The sequence below is a fragment of the Anolis sagrei genome, chromosome 2, assembly GCF_037176765.1.
Source record: "Anolis sagrei isolate rAnoSag1 chromosome 2, rAnoSag1.mat, whole genome shotgun sequence".
In the NCBI taxonomy this organism is placed as follows: Eukaryota; Metazoa; Chordata; class Lepidosauria; order Squamata; family Dactyloidae; genus Anolis; species Anolis sagrei.
Window position 1 is genome coordinate 135,539,491 of NC_090022.1, and position 17,682 is coordinate 135,557,172.

Genomic DNA, 17,682 nt, shown 5'->3' on the forward strand with positions numbered 1-17,682 from the left:
TTATCTACCATGGCTCAATGCTATGGAATTATGGGAGTTGTTTTACAGAGTCACTAGCCTTCTGTGCCAACAAGTGTTGGTGCCTCACAGAGTACTGAAAAGCAATTCCTGCTCCTTGTGCCCTTTTTGAGTTGATGTAGCAGCACTTAATTATGGATGAAACTTTGAATTTTGTTTTTTTGGCTAACAGACCAAACTATATTAGAGTTGTAGTATCATTATCACAGCACCACCCTGATGATGAGAATGTTGACTCTGGGATGCAGAAATCTGTCTGTCTGCCTTCTTCCTGCATTTGCCTTAACATTAGACAGTTTTAGCACCATGATTCCACTTTAGCAAGCAATGGAACTCTGAGGTTTGTATTTTGGTCAGAGACATTAGAGGAGCTCCACGTATGTACAGTTGTCCATATATTTGAAAAAGTGGCAATGAAAGAGGAAATATTTTCAACAGTTCCCAAAGTAGTTAAATTGGTTCCAGTGACTATGCTTACTAAGAATGCTGGAGCAGATCTCTGTTGACAGAATGCAACCAGTACTTGAAGAAATCCCTGCTCCTCACACTGTTTCTGAGTGGATATGTGAGCAGTAACTCTGAATGAAGCTTTACCTTTTGCTTTTGGACAACAGATCTATTTGTCTTGGAGTACTACTATATTATCTAAGCATTAACTCACCAAACATTATAGAAATCCGTTTGGCTTCCTCACACATTAACTTGCAAGAGTGCATCCACACTGCAGATTTATAACTATTTGCTACTAATTCACCAGCCATGGCTTCATCCAATTACTTCCTGGAAAGTGTAATTTACTGTGAGGCACCTGAGGAGCCCTCCTGGCAGAGAATTCCAGTATTAAAATGGAATAATGGTGCTTAAATTAAGTAGTGTGGACTGGATACATCACAAGTATTTCCACCCTGGATATAAAGAGGTTTTCTGAATTCTTTTTTTAAAATGTGAAATTAAATCCTTTTCCATTTCATTTGGCCAAATGCAGTAAGTGTAACTATTTCTAGCATGGAGACAACCAGTAAGCTGTCTGGGCAGAAAAAGGAGCAATCATATTCCAATGCTAATATGACTGAAACACACAGAATTCAAAGCCAGCATTTTAAGAGTTAAGAACTTAGCCTGGGTGGATCTTAAGCCTGGATGGGGAAATACGTCAGTTCTGGATTTTCCCATCTCGATTTTTTCATCCTGTATGTAAAGAAGGACTTAGAAAAGACTTTGAAGTGTATAGATATATCATTGAACACTAAAGCTATATTGTTCATGTCATTGTATTTCCCATTTCTATGCATGGCTGTAAAAGCTGGCCAAAAGAAGAAAGCAGATAGGAAGTGAACAAATTCACTTAGCTGGAGAAGAATTTTGTGCATATCATAGGCTGTTAAAACGACAAATAAGGGGTTCCTGAAGTATGAACTTTGACTATATTGCTTGGTAATGTAGAAGATAGTTAGAAAAAAGGAAAACCGAATTTCAGATTAATAGGCTCAGTCCAGGAAGTCATGACTTTGAGTCTGTGTGACCTGATAGGAGAACTTGGAGGTCTCCCATTCATAGAATTGCCATGAATCAAATTAGACTTGATAGCAGTTAGCAACACAACAATATAAAGAAATGTGCAAGTTGGGGAAAACTGTAATTAAGATGAACTGAAATGAAGTTTTCACTGGTATTTTGAGGAATAGGCAGTCTCCTGAAGACAAGCAAATGAACTTTCCCACTAAGAAGTGCTTCTCAGCAGTGATAGATTGACTGTCTCAAATCACAAGTGTGAATCACACTGAGAACACTTCATTGTCTTTTGAATTCTGTATTTCTTTTGCAACCACAAGGTGGCGGAATGATGATCCCAAATATCCTTATCAAAAGTGGCATAGCTGGGACAACACTCAAATTTCCAAAAGGGCACTTTGTTTACATATGGCTCTTTGTTATTTGGTGGAGCACCAGTGGGAAAACTCAGATTCAGGTTTCACAAAAAAAGGTCAATTAACAGCAATTACTTAAAAAAAAAACCCACAATGCAACATACCGACTGAAGCTGTGTAAAACCAGAGATGGAAAAGTTTCTTTTTCCCATGAAAACTCTCTTTCAGATCAGTGCTGAGATAATTCTGAGGGCAATCAGTAGATTCCAGTGTGTTTTATATGTGAATCAAGGAAGCAGTCTTATCAGTATGAATCTACAGGTCATGCAGGTATTAAATAAAGATGCATATTTTTTTGAAATACTGAGTGTGAACAACCTGTTCCTGCCTTGAAAAGCAGTGGAGTTCCTTTGCCATCCTGTCCCATTTAAACACCTTATAGGAAGATTATCAAGTACCAAAAGGAGTACTTTATGGACAGTTTTTTTTCCTCAGGTTGGAACTACACTGCCCTATATCCCAGAATCTGATCCCAGATTATCTGCTCATCCCAGATTATCTGGCAATAGTAGATTGATATAATCCAATTCAAAGCAATTAATCTGCCATCAGATTTTGGGATTTTTGACCTGTGTTTTTAAACTGTGATTTTATTTTTTTTTCCCCTAATCTGTGTAATAACTGCTTCACTGGGGAGCTGTGTTTCCCCTTCCCAGGGCACTTGTGCCCCGCTTTGTGCTGGCCAGTTACCATAATAAAGTGTTGTTGTTGTTGTTGTTGTTGTTGTTGTTGTTGTTGTATAGCAGTGGTTCTCAACCTGGGGTCCCCAGATGTTTTTGGCCTACAGCTCCCAGAAATCCCAGGCAGTTTACCAGCAATTAGGATTTCTAGGAGTTGTAGGCCAAAAACATCTGGGGACCCCAGGTTGAGAACCAGTGTTGTATAGGGTAGTGTAGATCCAGACTCAGCTATTTATTAAGAGTTCTACCCCAAAGGAAAGCATTTACCTTGGTCAATCTGTTGGGATGTTTATAAAGTAGGGTTGTGCAAAATAGCACAGAATTGGTTGTGTTTTAATTCTGTTTTCATGTGCCTCCCCTGTTCTTTTTTTGGGAAGATACTTATGGAAACGAACTCGGGATTATGCATTCGAACGACCCCCCCCCCCTTCTAATCTCCCAAAATCTTCCCAAAAACAGAACAGGGGCACCCAAAATTCAAAACGAAAACAGAACAGATTTGCACACCCCTAGTATAAGGACAATGGAAGTCTTCCTTTCCAGCCGCCCTGGCCAGGCAATGTTTGTGTTGTCAGTAGTTGTCCCTCTTCCTTTATGGGAAGAAATCTTTCTAGCTGCTAACTAGCCTGGTGTAGTGGTTTGAGTATTGAACTGTGACACTAGACTCCAGGGCTTTAATCCCTGCACAGCCCTGGAAACACCTTAGACTCAGAGGAAGCCAAAGGGGGGGTGGGGGGGGCAACTTCTGAACAAATCTTGCCAAGAAAACCCCATTACAGGTTCATTGTAGGGTCTCCATAAGTCAAAAAATGGCTTGTTGGATCACAACAGCCTAGCAATGACAACAACTATTGTTACCTTTTGAGGTTTGGCAGATTGCCCATATGAAAGGATCTTAGTCCAACCCTGCAGTTGATCTACAAGAAAAAAAAATCTACTTATGTGGTAAGTATAAAAGTACGTATAAATAATAAGCATAGTATGCACCATGTATTCTCGTATGCGGAAATCTGAAATCCAAAATATTCAAAAATTGAAGCTTTTTGCTACCTGTTTCCTTTGCAGGGTCCACCAATGGGTTTGTGCAGCAGGGTGGGCACCCTAGAAATGGACATAGATACCCCATTGGCTCCCACATGTATCCTGCCTAGAAAGGATAAAAAGGTTTGGGGGTGTGGTCCTTCCTAGCTACTTTTTTTAAAAAAAGGGCAGAAAGTAGGGTGACAGTCTGGAAAGCATAGGGAATGTCTGGGTTTTTTTCTTTTGTTTTGGTGGCTTTTGGGGGGCAGGTTGCTTGTTTGTTTGCTTTGCAGGAGCCATGTGTGACCAGAGCCTTCCTTCTTTCCTTATCTTCAGTTTCTTTCCCATCAGGTTTCTGGCAGTTGCGAAGAGGAGGCCTCTTGAGGAAAACACTGGATGTGTGGCTTCGGCATCTACTATATGTGGTGCAAATATAGTTATTCCAAAATCCAAAAAACTTCTGATCACAAGCATCTCAGCTAAGGGAGACTCAATCTGTTCATCTTTCTAGTATTTCTATTCTGTTCAGTGGGAAGTGAGAGCCATCTACAGGATTTTTTGTCTTCGCCACTTACATCAGGGATGCATAAGCTTATCAGTCCTGAGTGCCACATTTGGTGTATGATGGGGGCCACATGCACAGGTGTACATGCTCTCTCTCTCATGCACACATGCACACAGAAATGTAATTTTTACATGTTGTCCATGCAGAGGCGGCCCTAGGTAATTTTCAATGGTAAGCAAACAGTATTTTGGTGCCACCCCAAACCAATCATTGATATATATTTTCTGTTCGTCATGGGAGTTCTGTGTGCCATATTTGGTTCAATTCCATCATTGGTGGAGTTCAGAATGCTCTTTGATTGTGGGTGAACTATACATCCCAGTAACTACAACTTGCATATGTCAAGGTCTATTTTCCCCCAAGAGCGCCTCAAGAGCGCCCCTGGGCAAAATCAACTATACTGCAAATGCTTACTTTGCGTAATGGGTTGAGCCGCCCCATGTCCATGTTTCTGTAGATAAAACCACTGCTTGAGTCCTGGTTTTCAGCTGCCTTCATACATTTAGCACAAGTTTCTTATAGAGGAGGGGTATTAATTATGGATTGAAAAACATTTCTTCTCAATCATGCCAGCTGTTTGCTCAGAAGGGTATCAAGTAAAACACTGTGTGATCAAGTAGACTGCTGAGGTCAGAGCACCTGGCAGAATAAGCCAAAGTGGTACACTATGTTCCATGTCTAATGATGTCCTTCATAGGGAAAAATATTCTGATTAGGAAAGGAACATGTTGTAATTAATGCAACAAATGACAGCTGGATCTAGAGAAAAACTATACTTTCCTGTTATATTTGGAATGAAAAAAAACTTTAATTTCAATAATGACTTAGTAATCAACATTATCCAAGATATAGAATTTGTCATTTTGTCTTTATTTTCCTGTGCGATTAGAGTTACAGTTGTTGGCATAATCAGAGCTTAAAAACCACATATGTTACTAAATGGAGGTAAAGAAAATTGCCCAACTAAGAACTTAAAGAAACAAAGACTAAAGTAAAGAAGCCTAAAGGCATTATACGATCTTTTCTACACAAGTTACAAATATTTTTCCCCAGACATGCAATACAAATTTTAAAGATTGATTACATTATGAAAACAGGCACAGTTAAAGTTCTCAACCTATACACAGGCAGACCCAAGTTACAAACAAGATAGATTCTGTAGGTTTGTTCTTAAGTTGAATTTGCATGTAAGTCGGAACAGGTACCATTTTTAAGTGTAACTCCAGCTTTGAATAGAATAGGGAAGGGATAACACCTCTGTGGTGTTTATTTTGCTGTCTGTGCCCCTGTTCAGATGATTTCACTTCACCTTCTGTCCCTATGATCATTGGATTTTGAAAAATTTAGTTTGTTGTAGAAACAAGGATTGGCAAGAAAGTTTCAATGGAGACCCCTTTTCCTTGTGATAACTCTTTCAGGGGTGAATTCCCCTTCCTAGGGGTAGATTTCACTCACTTAATGTCTAGGAGTCGTTTGGAAGTCAGATATTTGTAACTCAAGGACTGCCTTTCCTTGACCTTCCCATATAAAACAAGTCACAATTAAATCATTAATATAAGTAAAGTGCAAGCAAAGAACATATCTTTGAATTGTGATTTTGGCAAGATAAGCTGGGTTTTTTTTTTCAGTATGTGTTGCTTTTTTCACAATTTATGCAAAGTTTTTTATTTGAAACTGCAAAAGATCGGAGAAAGAGACTTAAATCTCAGTATTGTATAAAGACACTTATATTTCCTCAAGAAAAGCCTAACATGAACATCAAAAACAATATTGCCAACAGTTCAAAAATACAGCTTTTTTTGTTAATTTTTATTATTTTTTGCTTCAACATAGACATATATATTGATAGGGAACACCTAAAATTTAATTACTTGTAGATCACTCCTAAGCAAACTTATCTAGAGCAATTCAGTATTAATTAATTCCTAAATAATATTATTACATGAATTTTAGAATGGTAATATTCAAACAATCTCTCTGAATGAATTTCTGTCAATAGATTTTCCTTCGTGTTTCAGAGAATTCATTTTAGAATTATACAATCAACCTATGAAATGCTAAAACTTCCAAAGAAATGTGACTTTAAATGAAATTAATAATAATTGAACTATCTATTAAATTATGTATTAAGCATAAATACTAATTAAAGTAAAAGGAAACCTCAAATAATTGGTGAGTTATTTCTTTTCTCGATGATTTCAGGACCAGATTCCTAAATACTTCAGTTTAAATGTGTGCGCTTGAAAAATGCCACCACCATGCAAAAAGATCACAACAGCTGTGGTCACAGATTGCTAGATCTGAGATTCCATTGAGATTCTGCTTAAAGTCCCCAAAGCACTCTCATATGGAAGCTCCTTAGTATTGACTTGATGAGGCACTTTGGCTGATCTATCTGACATTTCAGAATGGATGATTAAAGTGTCCGCACTAAACGACCGTGCTCTGAGGCCCAATAATGCTGAAGATGTTCCAGGTTCTTTATCTGAGGTCCTATCACAAGTTGTGTATTCTTGTTCCTTTCTATCAAGGTGCTTTGCACTACAAAAAGGAGCATAAACCTCTGTGGTTTCTTCAAACTGAAGACAATTAACTTTGTAGTATTTTTTCTTCAGCTGCAGAACATCATTGAATCTGTGGCCCCAAAGAATTTCTCGAGGCACATAGGAACTCCTTGACTGATGTGATGTCCCTGTTGAATCTCCAGTGTAAACAAAAGTCACCAGGATCTCAAAGTTGTCTTTTGCCAGGGTTTTTCTATCCATTTCATACAGTGGACTGTCCTGATTGATTTCATGTACAATGGTCACTGGGGTAGCAACAATGATCTGGTCATTTAACAGTTTTAAGTCTTTGTATTCCAAAACCATTCTCCCCAGCCTGTCTTCCACATACCGCAAGAGTTGGGCTCTTACAGTGCCTTCCACCATATGATTGGGCCGGAAATCACCAACACGCCACATCAGACAAAGCTTGCCATCTCTTAAGCCTATAGTAGCATAATAGCTGAAGCGGATTGTCTGAGCTCGCTTCCGGGCAGTTGCCATTTTGGCCAAGGCAGCTCCAATGATGAATGTGTCAATAATGCAACCTAAGACTGATTGAAGGATAACCATCAGGATTGCTGCAGGGCATTCTTCAGTGACACAACGGGATCCATAGCCAATGGTTGTCTGGGTTTCAAGAGAAAATAAGAAAGCCCCTGTGAAACTATGGACTTTATCAACACAAGGGGTGATTTCTTCATCAGATGACAAGTCACCATGTTGGAGTGCAATCAACCAGAAGACCAAGCCGAAGAACAACCAGGAAAGAATGTAGGACAATGAGAAGATCACAAACATATGGCGCCACTGAATGTCAACTAATGTGGTGAAAATATCGGTCACATAGCTCTCCCACTCCCCAAAGATGTGTTTGAAGTATACATTGCAGTTTCCATCTTTCTGAAGAAAACGCTTTTGCACTCTTTTCAGCCCCACTGAAGTTGTATCTTGATAACTTTGTGCGTGTCTAAGTTGATGTACTTCCATGACTATAAGTCGATTGCTATCACCTGATTCAGCCATGATTCTTGAGTTTGAATGTTGGTACTTAGTCACGTTTAAAGATACCAATAACCAGCTGGCTTCTCCCTCTCTTCATTTATAACCTACAAAAGAAAGCAAAGAGTAAATATTTGAGATTTTGTATTTTATGCCAGGTTAGACTCTAATATATTGTAATTAATAGCTATACTAGATAAAGGGAGAAGGAGAGAAAGAAGAGGAATCAAAGTAGTGTATTTTCATCTTATACCATCAGCACCTTTATATAGCACTGAGCTCTCACTTAGAAAATGGTTCCAAAGGTATTGCTTTTATAGGTCTTGCTTTCCTTTTTTGACAATTGGAGGTTGATGAGCTCACTATGAATAGGCACAAAGAACATAGCTTAGTGGTGGTATACAAGTTCCAATTGGCTTTAAATATATCCCATAAAGTGCTCTGATATGAGGAAAATAAAACCCCTGACAAGCTTCTTGAACTTTCTACAAGGAATTTCACAAGCAAAAGTAGTTGAACCATTAAGGGGGAAAATCCACTGTGAAACCCATAGCAACTTTGAACTTGGAGATTCCTCGATACTTATCGCATTGGTGAACAGTTTTAAATCATTCCTAAAAGCCTTTCCCACATACCTAGCTGAATGACAATGCACTTTCCACACCATCATTATATTTGGGATTCAATTACTTTCTTGCCACCAAATATGACAATATCATTCACACCACCCTGGTTGCTTAGTCTCCATGACTGGTATGTGTATGTGTGTCTCTGAGGAGCGGGATGAGCTTCTGCTGCTAGCCTTAACTTCTGCCAACCTAGCAGTTACGAAACATGCAAATGTGAGTAGAGCAATAGGCGCCACTACTGCAGGAAGGTAACAGCACTCCATGCAGTCTTGCTGGCCCCATGACCTAGGGGGTGTCTACAAATAACCCCAGATCTTTGTCTTAGAAATGGAGATGAGCACCACCCTCAGAGTTGGACATGACTAGACTGAATGTCAAGGGAAAACACACACACACACGCACACACATATATATCACACACAAAGAGAGAGAGAGAGGGAGAGAGAGAGAGAGAATAGGAAACCACTATTGCTCAATTATCTTCTCTGCCATTTCCCTGTCTGAGAAGATAAGCACACATCTTACAACTTCTGCAGATTTTTAAAGATTTTTCCCCTCTTGCCCAATTTTGCTTATTAGGACTTTATCTCCTGTTAAGTGTCCCTCCCCTTTTCTCTCCATTTTTTGCACACTGGTAAAATAGAGTCTCATGGAGGCCATTTCATGATGCAAGGCCATTTCTGGTGGCCACCTGTGGGAATCTGTCTTGCCAGAGTACAGAACTTGAGATTCCTGGTTGAAGAAAGAGGGGGGGGGGGGGAAGCAGGGGAAAGTGGGAAGAAGACAGAAAAAGGATGTGGGGTGGCTGGACATCCAGGAAGATTGACCTTGATAGTGTAAGATGAGTCCCCACTCTTCAAAATGCTTTCCCCCACAAAATGCTTTCCCCCACTTCCCCCAATGCTTTCTCCCACCCATGAGATAGCATCCTTCATGTTCTTTGCCATATGCTGAGGGAATATAGTCTGTTCTATCATTTCAGTACATTCTGCTTCATGTGGAGATCTAACCGTTTCTAACTACTGCAACGAACAACTGGAAGGTCATTTGGAAACTGCAACCACTAATTTCATTTCATATACCTCCCATACACCCAGTTTCATAAATACTTAAAATAAACATATGTATACTTTTCAAGGGAGTCCTTTTGCCTGTTATTGTCCAGCCCTGGGCCTGGCCTGGATCTGGTAATCTGAATCAAAAGTAGGCAACTCCAGAAAGTCAAGTATTCATTCACATACTCTATATCATCCAATTGTCCCAGTTTGGTAAGAACAGTCCTAATTAACCCATGGTACCCCACTTTTGCAAATGTTTTTTTCCCACCTCCTTCCACTTTTCTCCTTTCTCTTCTCCTTCAATTTTTTTGCAAAATGAGCTCAAGATACAAAACAAGGAAGCATTAGCTAGAAGCACCTTCACATTACTATGTTTAGTGTGTCAATTGATACCAACTGATTCCTCTTTGAGGAGATAAAGTGGGGTATAATAATTTTTGTGTGTGTGTCAGGAGCAACTTGAGAAACTGCAAGCTGCTTCTAGTATGAGAGAACTGGCCGTCTGCAAGAACGTTGCCCAGGGGACACCCAGATATTTTACCATCTTGTGGGATGCTACTCTCATGTCCCTGCATGAGAAGCTACAGCTTATTCGAACTGCCAACCTTTCGATCAGAAATCCTGCCAGAGCAAGGGTTCAACCCATTATGCCACTGGGGGCTCCAGTAGTAGTAGTAGTAATAATAATAATAATAATAATAATAATAATACCACCATTTCTGGAGGCAGTGGGATTGGATGTCTTTGTTACACTGTAGAACACACTACACTGTCTCAAAGTGCAAACATAGTTTTATAGTCAGTCAAGTCAGTAGCAGGGAGAAGAGGCTTCCCAATCTTAACCACCCCAGAAAGCTCAAACAAAAGCTAATTGCTGCAGCCCCTCCTAGCTTGTCTTTTCTTTCAAATTACTAAATGTGCCATCTTGACCACACTATAATGTAGCTCAGCAAATGTGGGAGGGCATGATACCCCAGTACCTGCTATGGGCTGCACTAAGCCTAAAAACGGAAACAGAGTGACACAGAAAAAAATAGGAAGGAAATGATCACATTCATTCTGGAACTCTGGATTTGGGAGGGGTTGAATCTTCAGCCTTCACCCTCCTATCACCCAAAACATTGCTCTTGAAAGATCCAAAAGGAGTATGTGCCTTCAAGCCACTGTTGAATTATGGCTAGCCTATGTAATTCATTGGGTTTTCTTAGGCAGTATGTACATAGAGGTGGTTTTACTTTGAAATGTAGCTCACCTGGTATTCATTAGTAGTCTCCCATTCAAATACTAACTGGAGGTGACTCTGATTAACTTCCAAGGCCAAACAGGATTCGGTGGCTGTAGAAGGCAGCTTTTCATTGGTGGGAGACATTACAGGCTGGGCTGTTTTTTAAAAAAGGTATTGGGGTCCTGTTAAGCCTCCTGGCAGCATATTACCTGTTTTTGCTCACTGTGCCATGCACAAACACACCTACTTGCCTGCATAATTTTCAGCCATGAAAATGCTAGGCCCATCCTCTAGCTGTACATTGTGAGGGATTTGTCTTGTGAGAGACATCTTATTTGGGATGTGCTTAAAAGAGCATAAAATTCCTCAGGCACACAAAGAATAATGTCAGCCATGCAAAAGACACTTTTCCAAAACACTTAAAAGCCTAGCATACTTTCCTTTTCTTTTTTGGGACGAGAACGAATGTGACATATGGTGTCGTATCCTCAGAATGTGGCCTTCATTAAAAAACACAACATTCATGCTTCCAAAAATACTTTTTGGAACACAGTTATTGGAAATATTCATATGACTTACTGTGGCTTTAAAAACCCCGTGCCATTTCCATCCATTGCTCTCGCATGAACTGGAGTTTTCATAAGCTTTCTTTGAAAAATAAGCAGCAATTGGAAACTGTTGTAAGGTTTCAAGGAACTCTACAACAGCAGGTGTGAAAAGGAAGGAAACTACAACTGGAGGCCAGTGTTATTCCATTTAAAAACATACTGGGGGATAGTATAATGGTTATTTTTAGGTTTTTTTTATTGACTAGATCAAACAACAGCTCATGCATAAGCTACAAACGCTATGCAGGTGTGAGTTATTGTTTAAGAGATGAATAATCTTAGAATGGAAGAAATTCTGGCTAAGAATATTTGGGGAAAAATATTTCTGATAGGCTTTCAAAAAACCTGAAGTGAGAAAAAGGAACCTAGGAAAGATGATGGACTATGGCCCCTTCCACACAGATGAATAAAATCCCACATTTTCTACTTTGAACTGGAATATATGGCAGTGTGGAGTCAGATAACCCAGTTCAAAGCAGATATTGTGGGATTTTCTGCCTTGATATTCTGTGCTATATGGATGTCTGGAAACACCCTATGACAGGAAATATACTCACCTGCTCATAGGTGCATAAATGGTATAAAGTGTACCTTAAATCTAATTGCTAATTCAACTGCTATCATCATCATCATCATCATTTAATAACTTATTAATCGCCCTCCATCCGAGAATGCTCCAGGCGATTTACAGTTAAATTACAAAAGATAAAATACATACATACAAAAATTAAAAATCCACAGAGATGCTCTAGTAAAAAGCCGGGTATTCAGTGCGAGAGTAAAAGGCCCTAAGTCACGCATGGCTCTCATGTAGGGCGACAAGGAATTCCACAAGGTAGGGGCAGAAATAGAAAAAGCCCTGCGTCTGGTCCTTTCCAAGTGCACTTCTCTAGGACCTGGTATATGGAGTAAGTCACGTTGGGCTGGTCGTTGCGACCTCCGATGATGGGAGAAGGAGAGGCGGTCCCTAAGGTACGATGGACCCTGGCCGTAAAGAGTTTTAAAGGTCAGAACTAGCATCTTATACAGGCCACGGTACTCAGTTGGAAGCCAATGTAAATGTTGCAGCACTGGCGTTATATGGCATTTCATGGGTATTCTTGTGAGTAACCTGCCTGCCGATTCTGAACAATACGAAGCTTTCGGGTCGTAGACATCGAGGCCCACATACAGGGCGTTGCAATAGTCCAGCCTAGACGTGACCGTAGCATGGATGACAGTTGCCAGAGCCTCGTCAGATAGGTAGGGTGCCAGTTGCCTCGCTTGCCGTAGATGGAAAAAGGCCTGTTTGCTGGCAGCAGCGACCTGAGCTTCCATTGTCAGCTGTGAATCCAGGATGACACCTAAGCTCTTAACAGTGATCAATGGAGATAGGGCGGCACCATCGAAGATGGGTAATGGAGGAGTCAGACCTGCCGGGCGGCCATGCCAGAGAAGCTCAGTCTTCACCGGGTTCACCTTCAGTCTGCTAGCACGTAGCCAGTTTGACAGAGCTTCCAGACATAGGGTGAAATTGTCTGGAATTGACGTTGCTCCAGGCTCCAGACACAGAAGGAGTTGGGTATCATCTGCATATTGGTAGCAGTCCAGGCCGAAACTCCGAGCCAAACTAGCAAGGGGTCTAACGTAGGGAAGAGAATTGCACCTTGGGGGACCCCACATAGGAGGGCGGATCTATCAGAGACTTGATCCATGTACTCCACGCGTTGACTCTGGTTCCGGAGAAATGAGTTGAACCAATTGAGGGTCTGACCACGAACTCTGGACATGGCAAGACGGTGAATCATTAGATCATAGTCGACGGTGTCAAACGCTGCGGTAAGATCGAGAAGTACCAGTAGCGCGGATCCACCGTTGTCAGACTGGCGACGGAGTTCATCCGTAATGGCAACCAGGACTGCCTCTGTCCTATGACCCGGGCGAAAACCTGACTGGAAAGGGTCCAGGCCGGCTGTGTCATGCAGGAATTGTTGCAATTGTCCCAGTACAGCCCGCTCTATAACCTTGCCTATAACTGCTATAAAGTAGACCATCAGTGGGAAAATGTAAAATCAACTTTGGGATAAATTATTTGATTCATGACTACTGTGGTTGAGCCAAGCAACTGGATTTAGATCCAAGGTCCACATATGACCCCTCCATAAAGGGGTTATAGAGCTATGAATTCCATGGCATGCCACTAAATGTCAGCACAGCTAGATTGAAATACACTAAATTTTGGATATAGCACAAAATCTCTCTCTCTCTCTCTCTCTCTCTGTGTGTGTGTGTGTGTGTGTGAGAGAGAGAGAGAGAGAGAGTGAGTGAGAGAGAGACAGACCTTGGAAGACCTTGGAAATAAAAAAAATGCAATTTTAAAAATATCTGCAGTGTAACATATGTCACTATTTATTTTATTTTATTTATAGCATTTTTATCCTGCTCTTTTCAGCCCAAAGGCAACTCAGGGTGGCATACAAATTGGCAACAATTAGATGCCACAGCATATATACATACATCAATTAAAACATTTTAATCACATGATAAAATCTATATAAAAACAATTAAAACTATAATAATCAATGTTTTCCAGTTTTTTTTCCTTATCCATTTATATCATTTAAGCTGGTCCATGTTCACTAAACAGGGACATCTAAAGCAGAAACCTCCTGGAAGTATGATTCTGCTTTTAAACAGAATGGTGGGAAGGAAGTCACATGTTTTGCATGACTGAAGGGATATACAGTCATGCGGAGGTGTGCATTTTGGGGGCAGAATTGGGTTTTAAGTCTGCCTTTAAAACATAGGCTTTTCAACTGTTGGTAACCCGATTCCACCTGAACTTTTCCCAAACATTTTTAGACACCCCACTCCCTTTAATCCCAGTTAATTCCAGGTTTTACTGCATGTGTAAAAGGGCCCCTAGAGATACAGCCTGCCAGGATGAAGGACTAATGTATATCACTCTCAGCCTTGTAGAAAGAGAATGACAGCCCTCTTCTTAAAAAAAATCTTGCCAAGATAACAGTTTGTTTAGTTCATCTTGCAGTTGCCATAAGGTGGAAAAAATGCAAAGGCATGCATAACAAAAATAGAAACAAACTGGGAGTGCATTTGTCGCATGTTAGGTGGTGGTAGCAGGTGCCTGTTGCAGTTCCTTCTGTCTTTATGTTTTTAGAAATAAGCTATGCTGGCTTGGTTGGACCCATTGCAGACCCCATTCCCAAGATATTTAATTCTATAGCAAGATTTGTTTGATATCCCGCCCCTTACTTCTCTAATTCTCATTTATGTACAGCTAAAGAGACTGTAATAACAGTGGACTGTCCCTCTCAGCCCTGCCATCAGTGTTTGGCAACTGCAGGTATATGGTATATATTACTCGGTTATATAAATTCCTACACATATTCCTACATTTCCCTAGGATCTATCAAGAAATCAATACCCATTCACATGAGCTGTGGCAAAAATTAATTAGAACTCAAGTTTACTTAAGGCAAGTGTCTACTTATAAAATATTATGAAAGCAACAATAAAAACCAATTTTCCAAAATAATGCTAATCTGAGAATCTGGGTTTCAAAAATAAAATATCCGAAGACTTTGCCTGAAATAGGAGGGTTCCCTCTTCAATCTCCAAAGCATGCAATGAATTCTACTCAAGCTTCAGACCACTAGTCAAAACATACTTTTCCATTACCAGTCTGTGAAATTCTGGAAAGAGTTTCAGGGTGCTGTTAGGGCTTTGCTTTGGGGTTTTTATTTATTTATTTATCTGTAAAAAGTCATTTCCTGGTAAAGTTGTGTAACCTTGGAAGTTTCTCTATTTTGAGTCTAAGAAATGAAAAGTGCTGGAACATTTTGAGCTGTTTGTGGATTGAGGCATCTATTAGTCAGTCTATTCTCATTTCTTTTTGAAAAAAAATCTTTGTTTTGCCAACAGAATCTTAAAAGAAATTTATTCTCTGATTGATTCTATAAAAATCTGAAGAACTCATAAAAACACATCCACATTCACTCTAGGTATTTCCTCTAGGAATTTCCTTTGTCTTCCCACATGATTCTATGGCCTTATCTACACTCACTAAGTATTTAGGTCAGTGCAGGGATGCCTAAAAAACTCACATGGGTTGACATATATTAAACCAAGGAAAGCTCCTTAATATGCTTCTATGTGACAGGGGGCAGATCCAGACATGCCTTTATCCCAGGAGAATCCACATTTTAAAAATCCAGATTTTCCTGGGGGCCTGTCCACACTCACCCCAGAAAGTGCGCACTTTCTGGGGTAGGTGTCCAGATGCTCTCGCGGGACTGGCCTGTGAGAACATCTGGAGGTCATACCCACCTCCCACAAAGCCCCCAGACTCCTTAGAAAAGTAATGAAGACTTACTCGACCTCCATTACAGGCAACCGAGCAGCTCTCCTGGTGAATCATTTCTACATGCCGGGAGAGCTGCTCGGAGCCTGTAATGGAGGCCGGGTAAGTTTTCATTACTTTTCTAAGGGGTTTGGGGGCTGGGGATAGGGTGGGTATTCCCATCATTTACTGGGCTTATTTAGCCCGGTAAACTGTGGGAATGGTGTCTGGACTAGAGTCCAGACACCAGAAGTAGTGGGTTTATCCTGTGCCTTCCAAGAAGGCGTAGAATAAATCCACTATCTAATTAATTCGCTACTAACCAAGGTCTTCCTGGTTTGGACCAGCCCCTCCTTTATTGTGGTAGATACCACAATAAAGGTACTGTTTGGATGGGCCCAGGGTTATTATAACTCAGGAGAAATAAAATCTGAGGATTCCCCTGAGTTATGGCAAGATTCCCCTGAGTTATGGCAGTCCAGACACCCATAGCCAATTCCTGAGTGGAACTGGTTGCCCAGGCCCGTAGCCAGGATTTTGATTCGGGGGGGGGGGGGGCTGAGTTTGATGGGGGGGGGGCTGAGTCTGAATGAAAGAGGGTCTACCCTAGCAAACCTTTTGTATCGTTACCCCAATACCCCCATGCATATGAGATATATTGAGCATAGTGATCAGATCATGATATGAATAAACATAACAGTTTAAATAATGTACCAGTAAGGCCTACTCGTGGACCACCATGAGAATTTCGGGGGGGGGGCTGAAGCCCCCCGGCTACATACTTTCCCCTTCCCCAACAACCATCCCGTCCTTCCCAGGCTCAGGTGGCCCTGGGGACATGGGATGGTTGCAACAGGACAACCCACCTTACTCCATCCAACTCCTTCTGGCTCATGAAGAAGGATGGAAAAAGGAAAAGGGGGGCTTTCCCTCTTCACTCCCCCAAATCCTCCTTCATGAGTCACAAAACACAGAAGAAGGCAGGTCACCTGTCACAGCAGTAGCCAGCAGAGGCACACACAGAGAGAATTGCAATTGGGCCAAGTTTGGCATGATTGTGCAGTAGAGTTGCCTTCCTGTTACCCAGTCAGTTCAGACTATCCCTGCCAGTTCACAAAGTGAGCCAGAACCGGTGTTTCAAATGCCGGTTTTGGCCCACTTTATTTTGAAGTGCAGATAACATCTGGCAGAGCCATAGCACAAAATCACGTGGTAGTCCTAAACATTCATTGAGTTGATATATTTTGTTGGATGCAGGTAAATAAATCCACATGTGGCTATGGGGTGCATATTGCAGTTAATCTAATAGTTGCAGTATTTTAAAAAGGAGGTCTTCATTGTCCTGTCTCTTAGAAAGAAGGATGTTGTTTTGCATCTGTATTATAGAATCAATGCAGTTTGATGTCATTTTTATGGATATGGCCTAATGCTATAGAGCAGTGGTTACTAACCTTTGGTACTACAGGTGTTTTGGACTACAAATTAGGAGTCTCCCACAATTCCTAAACCTGGTAAGATGGCTGGGATTTCTGGGAGTTGAAATCCAAAACATCTGGAGGACCAAAGACTGAGAACTACTGCTATAGAGTCACAGGCGTTGTAGGTTTGCAAGTTCTTTAGCCTCTTCTATCAAAAATGCTCGTGCCTCACCAAAGTACAAGTCCCAGGATTCATAGCATTGAGCCTTGGCAGTTTAAGTTGTGTTAAACTGTCCACCTCATTGTCTTATCAAATCCCAGTTGTGTTCTCAATATGAGGCAGCAGAAAAGACACAACATGTAAATACATGAGCCTTCTGATGTCTCATCACCACTATTCAGTTAGTCAGCACCTGAATCTTCACATATACCTTCTCCTCCATTTAGTGAGAGTACAACCCCGTAAATAAAACAGGAACAAATTAGCTTGGGTTATGAGTATGTCTCAGTCAGTTGCAACTAGTTCCTGGCTGCTGTACAAGCTGGTCACCTCACAATAGAAGACACATTGCTCTGCAGCTATTTTACATTGTTGCTACAGACGGAGGTCCTCATATCTAACAAAACTAGTACCACAGCTTCCTGTAAA

General features: G+C 40.9%; 1 protein-coding gene across 5 annotated transcripts in view; it reads right to left on the minus strand.

Annotated features, from left to right (window-relative positions):
* Positions 1–5,031: 5,031 nt before the first annotated feature.
* KCNJ16 (potassium inwardly rectifying channel subfamily J member 16) overlaps positions 5,032–17,682 on the minus strand; it is a 64,785-nt gene continuing 52,134 nt past the window's right edge. For all 5 annotated transcript variants that reach the window (XM_060764219.2, XM_060764220.2, XM_060764218.2 and 2 more), the window contains exon 2: positions 5,032–7,863. In XM_060764219.2, the coding sequence (XP_060620202.2) occupies positions 6,506–7,780 (1,275 nt within the window). In that variant the 5' untranslated portion in view covers positions 7,781–7,863 and the 3' untranslated portion in view covers positions 5,032–6,505. The remainder of the gene's footprint in view (positions 7,864–17,682) is intronic.